The following is a 9,927-nucleotide window of genomic DNA, read 5'->3' as shown; positions in this document are numbered from 1 at the left end:
GTGCTGTTCTTGGCTTTGACGGGTTTGTCTGCTTCCAGGGAGACCTGGCCCTTGGCCAACAGAGAATCTAGCATTTACAACATTTACAGATGTAAAGAATTTTTATTTTGAGGGAACACCAGCGGTGTGGTCCAAGTATAGTCTCCACTCTCAGACTGAATGGCTGAAATGACTAACTTGTCTACTTTTGGAAAACTCATTTTGAGGTGAACAGAGAAGAAAATTCAACTCCTTAATTTCAACTTACTTAAAAAAAAAAAATCAATCATTTTCTGTGCAAATTTAGTTTGAAATGAATATACAGATGCCCCTGCTGCCTTTAGAGCTGGCTTGCTCCCTCTGCCAACCCCTCAACTTAAGCATCCCACACATGATAGCTTTTGAACATCCAGGCTGTGGGTTACAGGACTTATTTCCTTTATGACCTATCTGCACAAATAATCCTGAGCAGGGCACACTGTGGATACTCATTCCCCTGGCATCAGGATCATTTGTAATGTAGTCACCTTCCTCTTTGGACAGACTTAGAAATGTTCACACAATCCACTTCAGTGATGGCTATTAGTTTTTAGTCTAGATTTCTACTTTTCAACCGGCTTTATTTACCTGTACATATATGGGTAATTAATCTGAGCCTTGCTGGTTTTATCACTGTTTTTATCACATCACTACAAAGTATGTCCTTTTACCTTTTTTACTTCATTTGGCAGCCTTAGGGGGCTGATGTCATTTGGAACAGCTTATTTCTACCATTTCTTTCCATCTGTTTCACTTAATTTACAGTAGACAGGGCTCCAAACTATTACAATTCCAAAATGAAACCAAAGATACCTGCCTTCCTAAGCATGAGCACGTCAGTTCTCAGGGCTGCTGTGATACACACGGCTGCAGGCAAAAGACTTTGGCTTAATTACATCCTTTTGAGCAGCTGATACTCCCCAAAATCCTGACTTTCCTGGCATAGTAATACCCAAGGACACTGAACAACTCAGTATAAATAAGGGCAACATTTGCATTGTCCTGAAAATGGGAGGTTTCTATATGGTAACTAATACAATCCACAAGCACTGAAAGCTACAGCTGTGACTGGCAGAAGGTCTACCTGCTTATCTGAGAAATTAACCTGTATAACCTGCTCTGGTTCTTACATTGTTGAATGTCTTATACTTTTCTTTGGGCCTGCTGATTCCGTCCTTTACAATGGAAAAGTTGCTGTCTCTTTGCAGCATGACTCCACGAGATCACATGAGAAAAATGTCTATCCTGGGAGAACAAGGAACACTAGAAGAAAAGCACTTATACCGATTAGCAAGCGGCATGGCAGCAGGAGGTAAGCAGGAAGAAACCTAACTGCACATTTGTTTATAGGATTGCTAATATCTGTACAACGTACAAGAAACAGCCAGCAACAGGCTTAATGTCTTTAAAAGGTATCTGAAATTTATCTTAGGAGTAACCAGAGAAACATTTCTCCTAGGGTAGTTAAAAGTTAACATGGGGGATTCTTGGCATTCAGAATTTCATCAAGAGACACTAAGCATCTGGAAGAAGAGTCCAGGTCACACAGGAGCTCAGCAACAAAAGCCATAGCTGGACATTATGAGGTTCTGGCTCATCACTGCAGGCTCTTCTTTCCAGAGCTGCTGTCTCATGACAAGGCGGGTTCCAGCTAATAAGATTTTTCTAAAAATAAAGCTGTATTAGAAATGCAAACTCTCTCAAGCAGAGAACTTAACATTTGTGGATATTCTCTTCTGCTTCATAGTGTTACATGAATTATTGTTAATTGTACATTGTCCTTTTGTACACTTGACTATGCACATCCTGTTTATTTTTACTGCAGTTTGATTGTATAAATTTACATTATTCAAACAAAGCAGTGCAGGTGGCAGTGGAAACTTCTTTTAGTTGCTGCTATTAAAAAAAAAATTGTGATTTGCTAACTTACACTAAAATGCTGGCACTTGAAGAAAAAGCCCAATTTTTTCTGGTAAAGTTATACTGCAGAGAGAATCACTTTCTAATTTCCTACATTGACAACAGAACTGTATATGCTTTGTATCAGAACTGCGGCAGCGGCAAGAGATGCTAATGAGAAATCAGTTGATGACAGTAAACCCTCAGCTAATGGGCACAGGCCAGCAGAGAATGCAGGCGATTCCCTCCCAGTTTGAGCCTCGACTGGTAGACAGGTATTTTGCACCACTTCTCTATTATAACACTGCAGTTAAAGAATAACTGCGTACCGGAGTATATCAAGATCTTAGATTATACTTAACTAAACAATGCCCTTTGAATGTCTGAACGTATTTATGTCCTCTCAGAGATCTGTTACCTTCGACTGAGATGATGGCATCAGCTGACCCGAGACAAATCCATATCACGTCCCACCTGGGACCCGCCGTCCCGCAGCACCCAAACATGCCGAACATATTGTCCAACCGTGTTTACCCAGGCCCAGGTAATGAAGCCTCGTCTGCATCCTGAAAAGTGATAGCGTGTAAACGAGAAAGCAAACTTTACCTGCTAGTATTTCATAGGGTTATCAGTAGTGTCAATAAACAGTTTTTCTTTGGAAAAATAGCCTCACTAAAAGAAGCACTCTGCCTAGCAGAGATTCTAAACTGTGCCAGTTTGAGTCTAAACCCATCCATTTTAGCTTTTGTTAAATACACTGTTTTCAAAATCGTTTGCATGTTTGTGTACTCTCCTATTCCTTTTGTATTTTCCAAGTATTTTCACACCTAAACAGAAGGCTGTAGCTAAACAAATGAATCCAATCAACACCACTTTCTGCTACATTTAACTCTTGATCATGTATGAGCGTTGACTGTTTTAAAACACTACTGATCATATCACATGCCATTTTACTCACGTAGAACAGCTACAGGTCCTTTTAAAAGAGGTTCAAAATTACAAGGCACAGCTCTAAGGGGAAGGCTAAATATCACAGTGTGGCGACACAACTGTGGCACGCGTGTCAAGCTGCACAGAAATTTACATAAATTTACAAATCACTTTATACAAAGAATTCATATCTTAAGGTTCCTTCTTCGAGATAAGTGAATAAATTCTCGATGCCACATAGATCCACAAACAAAAAATTCTGGCTTCAGCTTTCTCCCTGCCCCTAATGTGGATCTCAAACAAGAGATTCTCTGTAAAAGATGTAATTTAAAATTACATGGCATCTAGGCTGAAAACAGCTTTGAAGGAGCAGGTTTGCTTTGCTTAACTGTTGATTATTATTTTCTGAGCATCTATATGTAATTCAAAGACACGATTCACCAAATAAAACCACCCTTCTGTCTCTTTCCTTTATGGAAAACGGCAGGCTTACCTAACTGCAGATCTGATCCTGCAAACACCCAGTGCTGGACTTCATGTTCCTACTACTTATTCCCGAAGCAATGAACACAAATGGGATTTAACTTGAAGTCACATCAGCTTCCTGGTGAAGCACATAGTTCAAGTCTTAAAAAGCTTTTTGAAGTGTCTCTGCATTGCTTTGGGGTTTGTGCATTCACCTGAGGAAACAAGTGCGGTTTCAAGATGTTTTTTCTCCCCTCCCTTTAAGGATACAGCTTTCTGCAACCAGAATCCATGGAAGCTGTGGCCAGAAGACAGGAACTGGTTCAAAAGCAAAATATTGCCAGGTAATCAATAGTAAGCTTTGCTCTGAGCTGCATGCCAGGGTTAGGGCAGCAAAGGCAGCTGGAAATTATTGAGTCACAGACTTTTTGTGGGTTTTCATTTACAGTGATTGAGATACTTTTTCAAGTCACACAAGCAGAAGGCTCTTGATTATCTCTTAAAGTCTGAAGCTACTGAACTTTCTGCTTGTCTCTATTCTGCTTTTAGCCGTAAAATGATGTAAGAAAAAGAAACAAACCCCTCAGGTTGATTAAAGAAACAAACAAGCTACCAGTCCTTGAACTCTGGATCCAAACATCCTGAAGTTACTAAAAGTCAGAAACAAATTCAAACTTTACAGCTGTGTGCTATCACACACAACATTTTAAGCCTCTAAGGCTGGGCCCTGAGGATGATTAGCTACATCGCCACCCTACCAGGGTGGACAGCTTTCCTAGTTTAACCAAATAGTTTGGATATCAGGAATGTCTCATAGTTATTTGTACCAGTTTCAGTGTAATCAGTAGCAGGTTAAGGAACCACCAGTGCCCTCCCTTCACAGCCCACACCGTTTCCACAGAGGAACTCCTAACTTCAACCACTCCTGCACTGGGCTTTGGCACAGTACTGAGTGGCAGCACACAGGAAGACCAAGAGCAAAGAACAGATAAATTCTGAGCAGGCATCTCAAGAGAATTATGACAGAAGTGTTTTGAGCTCTTCAGTCAGCAGAGCTTGATTACGGAACTCCTCCAAGCCCAAAATTTGCATCAACAACGCATTTCATGTAGCTCTTGCCACATGGCAAATACACTGAGGAAAACAAGTGAAATAGCCAGCAGGAAGCATGGCCAACACATACACCCTCAGCAACATCAGAGCTTGTCCTACCTGTTCAGGCTCTTCCTCAGCCCTCCAAACCCCAACATAAAAGAGTTCAGCCTAAATCCATGAGATAACCTTTTACCCCAGTCTTTTGCAATCCTGGCAGTTACTACTAGCTTCATGCTGCTTTCTGCATCACACATCACACACCACACTTGTTCCTTTTGCCCTTTATAGAAGTCAGATGTTGGCAAACAATCTCCTGCACTTGTGGCAGCTCCTGCTTCATTCTGCTGAGCACCTGGCCGCAAATCCTTGTTCTCCAAGGGACTCTGCCTCATACCAAAGCTCAGTGATCCCCTGCCTGCTGGTCCTCAGAGAAGCAGACTCTCTTACCTGGAGGAGTAGTCAGGAATGTAATGCTCTTTGCCGTTTATCCCCACCTTGAGAGCTGTGTGCGAGTAATGACAGTTGGGCAAAATGTACAAGGAGGCAGTACATAGACATAACACTTCCATTGGATCTCTGAAAGCAGAACATTCATAATTTGGAGGTTGTAGCAAAGATGAGAAGAGGGCAGAGAAAAAGCTCTGAATGCTATGAGTGATCAACTAATTCCTCCTCACAACAATCATCTGAATAGACGCCTTTTGCCCAAACTGTTTTCCTGACAATTTTACATTGATGGGAAGTCTCCTAAAAGTCAGACTCCCGCTGACTTGTTATCCTCAATGCCGTGTTAAGAAAGCTATCTTAGTGCACTTTAAAGATTTGGCTGCCCTCACAAGCCCTTTCCCAAAGAAGAATGTGGGAAGCCCCACTTGAAAGCTCCTCAAAGCAAGGAAGGGAGGCTCAACCATTTCTGGTTTGTGTCTGGTAGACTGGCTCACTTCTCCCATCTCTCAGCTCCAGCTGAAGTTGTGGAGCTCCAGGAGCTTTCTGTTTGATCACAAGCTCGGCTCCAGGGAAAGCTGATGCCAGCAAAGGTTGGTACAGTGGAGACACATCCTACTCCTATTCTCCATATCTCACTGGTAAACCCTCCTTACCAGGGGCAGGAAGCTGGCACAGAACCTGGAGCATTGGCTTTATCCACCAGGATAAATATATCCATAGATAATGTAACTCTAGTTCTTTATAATTTACAATATCGTTGCCATTTCCCATTTTTTTCAGTGTAATTTTCTGATTGGCAATGTAAATCACTTATTTACTTTAGTCTTTGACCCTTATTTCACTGAATTTCACTGAATTTTTAGAGTTGGAAGGGACCATAGAGATCATCTAGTCCAACTCCCCTGCTGAAGCAGGATTGCCTAGAGCATGTTATGATCCTGGAGACAATTTTCCACATCCCAACTGAGCATAATGACTGTAATAAAGCCTGGATTATCAATATACAAATAACACTTTTTTTGTCTGAAATATTATTCAGAGGTATCACATGGAAGTTTTATTCCCTCGTCCTTTTAGTTTACTATAGGTATCTGGCAGTACAACAAATACAGCCAGGTTTGCCGTTCCATCTGCAGTTTGTGATGTCTCACACGTAGCAATCTAGGAGAGAGAGGAAAAAAGCAGTAGTTTTGCCTATTCAGTTAGCGGAGTTTTACACTGCTACTGAAAAAAAAGAGGTGATGAAGGACATGAGCTGCCTTAACTGCCTGTGCTCTGTGTGTTTCTTAGAATGGAAATGGAGATGAGCGCTATTTTTCAGCAAAAAGAAATGGAGAAGGCTCATCGGAAAGGGCTACTGGGCCTGGAAGCACCTTTCCTTTACCATGGGATGCCAGCTAGTCCCATTGCTTTCCGTGGCAGGCACAGAATGCCTGAAGGCCATCTTCCCAGCGACTTATATGTTCATCGAACCACCCTCGATGAAATTCACAGCAACACTATGCTCATGGCAACCAGCCCATACCCTCCAGTCAGCACTCTGCAAAGGGAGAGGGGACGTCGACCAGGGAGAAGAGCTGGAAATCACAAAACTGTAGACTGTAGTGCCAATGGCATGAAGAACCAAGCTGAGGACAAAACTATGGACCCTGCTTCAGCTGCAGCGGATGATGAGAAAGAAGACAAGAAAGAAGCAGAGGTGGAGACACCAAACAAACATGAACAAAGCAAAAACCAGACCGAGCCACCTGCAGTTGCCAAAAACTGTAAAGAATTTGAACAAGGCTTGAGAAAAAACTGTGCTACTCATGAAACTTCTGCTGAAACCAACAGCTGCAGCAACACAAATGAGAAGGAATCTAATAGCTCCTGTGCTGCTTTTGATGACAAGTACATGTACCCTTCTGCAATCCCATTCTCAGCGTTACCATATGGATTTCCAGTACCCAGCAACCCATTGCTACCTTCAGGTTTGTGAGATCTCCGGATTACAGTTAATGGCATGCTGATATAATTTATTTTTATTGATTTGCTCTCTTATTTCTTCCCTATGTTTTAAACAAATTTTTGGTACGATAGAGACATGGCAGCTAAACGGAGAATTAATATGCTGCAAATAGTAATAACTTGGTAAATCCAAGTCAGCAAAGGTAAAGAGTGGTTTCCCTACCTGCAAACTGGTGCTTGCTGGTATAATGGAGGTTTCAGCATCTTAGGTAGCAGTGCTTTACTTTTTCAATGCAATTGCGCAGCAAGAAGTCACAAAGCAGCCTCCTAATTGTTTCAGTCCTCTGTGACTCGCACTATACCATTGTAGGATGTCATCCTGTCTCTCTATCAGTCCCTAGGGACAACACACTTGTCACCCCTAAACTGTCAAGTTAGCAGCAGTGCCAGGTTCTCCACAATTCTGTTCAACATGTTACATTCTCTCCTCTCCTTCTGGTGGTTGGGGGGAAGCGTAGTAGCACAAAATATACCGATCATAATCCCTGTGTGTATCAAAACAGGACAAGGAATATACTAACTAGAGAAAATACGCAGTAGGATTTGTATGTGTAGTGACTGGTACGTACTGTGCCAGCAGTAAACAAAAGAAGCCACCAAAACACTCCAGAATCAGCTAATATTGATTATCTTGAGATTTTGGTGTCTAGGACTCCTGTATCTGTCTGTGACTACACTCTGCTGTTAGTATATTAAGTTCTGGAGAATTGTAAAATTTCTCATGTTAACAGTAATTTCCTATTAATTTACCAGCAAAGTCCTACAAACATAACATTTGTGTTTCCTCCTCAAAGGAGCCCATGGCCTGATCCTGAATGGAGAAGACATGTCTTCCATTGAAGACATTCGCAAGTGGACTGTTGATGACGTATACAACTTCATCAGCAGCCTCCCAGGCTGTTCAGATTATGCCCAGGTGATTATAAACATTCAACACGTTCTCAGCTCTTTAGGAACATCTAGATTTAAAGGTCATCAAACAAATGTAAATGCTAGAGGTTAACTAGTCCCTGAGCTCTCATAGGCATCATTCCATTTGAAAAATGAAATATCATTAGAAATGCAACCAAAGAGGTTGAAGTCTTGTATATTCCTGGTAAAGCCTTAATAAGCTCAACACTACTCTTTCACTGGTAGCAAGCTGCTCACTTCCTAAAAAACCTAAAAGAACTAACTAACATTGAAACATTACAGAGTTCCCACTTGCTGAGAACAAGTAGATGAGTTACAGGCAAATGTGCTGATATCCACACACCTAAACAAGAGACCTCATGTTGCAGTTAAGAGATAAATATGAAGATAAAACACTAAAATTATTGTTTCCTCCTTTTATTGTCTATGTGTCAGGATTAAGCATAAAAAATAACCAGTAAAGTTTGTTTTTGTACACCACGATGTGTTTTATCATTTCATAAGATATTTAAAGACCACGCTATTGATGGAGAAACCCTCCCACTGCTAACCGAGGAACATCTCCTGGATACAATGGGATTAAAACTTGGACCAGCATTAAAAATCCGCTCTCAGGTATGATCATTAAATGTATGCCAAAATGGCAAATCCCAGAAACATGAAAGAGTCAGAAGTGAACAGGATGAAATTTCTCCAAACTAAAACACCTCATACTATCATATCTAGGTAACTATCATAATATTAGGAGAAAAGAAAGCACTCCACCATACTTTGCTTTTGCTTCTCTGCATGTTACAACAGCATGCAGGGAGACACTAAGGGGAGGTGAGGACTGTCAGTTTGAGAGACACCTGAAGTGGAGTCAGGATACAACAGCACTGGAGACCAGGCTGAGCCTGGAAATGTAAAAGGCATTTTTGACAAATTAACTCACTTTCACTCCTCTTTTCCCTTCCCAGCTGGTAAGAACTGCTCGGACACATACTTGCTTTTGCTCCAACCTGGCTTTTAAAACATACCAAATAAAGGTTTCTACAGCCTTTCTGGGAATATAATCTTACATGCTTCACGGACAAGCTGTCCCTCTATGTTTAAAGTTTTCTGCTCTTAATTTCATCCAGTAATATCAACTCTCTGTGTGTTTCTGTTGTTGCCTGGTTCTTTTTCCTCTTCTTTAATGCTTTGCTCTCTCTCACTTCTCTCATTAAAACCACCTTCCCTGCTCCTGGCTGGCTCTATCCCATTGAGTACTACAGCACCTAGAGAGCAAGAGCAGCCTGTCAGGCCCAGCACACTGGGCTGTTTCCCAAGCCAAGTGTTGCCAAGCTCCTTCCACAAGAACCCAAGCCTAGAAAAATATGAGAGAGGGAAAATGGAAGACGTTTTTTCACTTTTTCTAACCACTGATAACCCTTGGAAATGGCTGGGATCTCCCGGATGTCTCTGGCATTGCTATGCGACAGTGCTGTTTAATGGCTTTAACACTATCTCAAGAAGCAATCGCTGCAATTGTGCGTTTTGTCTTTAAAGGTGTCCCGACGTCTGGGCAATGTGTTCTACATGATGAACCTTCCTCTCTCTGTGCCTCTGCCACCTGCTCCAGGGAAACCCTCAGATCAGCCCTCCGACATGGCCTCCCCTCTTCACTGCAACAGCAGCGGCGATACACTGGATAGTCCCTGCTCTCAGGACCCAGAAACTTCCAAAGCAGTGGAACAGATCGTTTCAGAAAGCAGGGAAAATCCATGTGACACAGCTGGATCTCAGGCTGACTTCCAGATGATCACTTTTCAGAAAACTTGAGCTGAGCCCAGGTCATGAAATGTTTTTAAATCATACAGGAACCTCTAGTTACAAAGTGTTTGAGAAGATAGCTACAGCCTGAAACCTCTGTATGACTGGAGCTGAGTGAAATAAGCTGCAGATGCAGCACGAGGAAGTATGGTACCTGAAAAGCATTAAAAAAAATGCAACTACATGTTAGTGCAATTACTTTCAAGTGCAATTCATTGAAAAGGATACCAGTACAGTTAACAGGTAAATTCAATTTTTCATGAAAGTCCAGTGTGATCACTGAAATATGTCAGAGACTGAGAGTGCGCTGTCTTACAGTGTGTTCCTGCTGAGAAACTACAAGGAAAAGTTACAGCTTCC

At 41.8% G+C, this 9,927-nt stretch overlaps 1 protein-coding gene across 1 annotated transcript; it reads left to right on the top strand.

Annotated features, from left to right (window-relative positions):
• The first annotated feature begins 1,227 nt into the window (after positions 1-1,227).
• On the top strand, positions 1,228-9,576 carry SAMD7 (sterile alpha motif domain containing 7). The gene is made up of 8 exons (XM_074153937.1): positions 1,228-1,330; positions 2,066-2,192; positions 2,325-2,461; positions 3,578-3,656; positions 6,145-6,824; positions 7,656-7,777; positions 8,278-8,388; positions 9,304-9,576. Exons 1-8 carry the CDS (start codon positions 1,228-1,230, stop codon positions 9,574-9,576), a joined length of 1,632 nt encoding a protein of 543 aa, XP_074010038.1.
• The last annotated feature ends 351 nt before the right edge of the window (positions 9,577-9,927 follow it).

The sequence above is a fragment of the Numenius arquata genome, chromosome 9 (genome assembly GCF_964106895.1).
Source record: "Numenius arquata chromosome 9, bNumArq3.hap1.1, whole genome shotgun sequence".
NCBI lineage: Eukaryota > Metazoa > Chordata > Aves > Charadriiformes > Scolopacidae > Numenius > Numenius arquata.
Note: the sequence above shows the minus strand (reverse complement) of the source record. Positions and strands in the feature narration are given on the sequence as shown.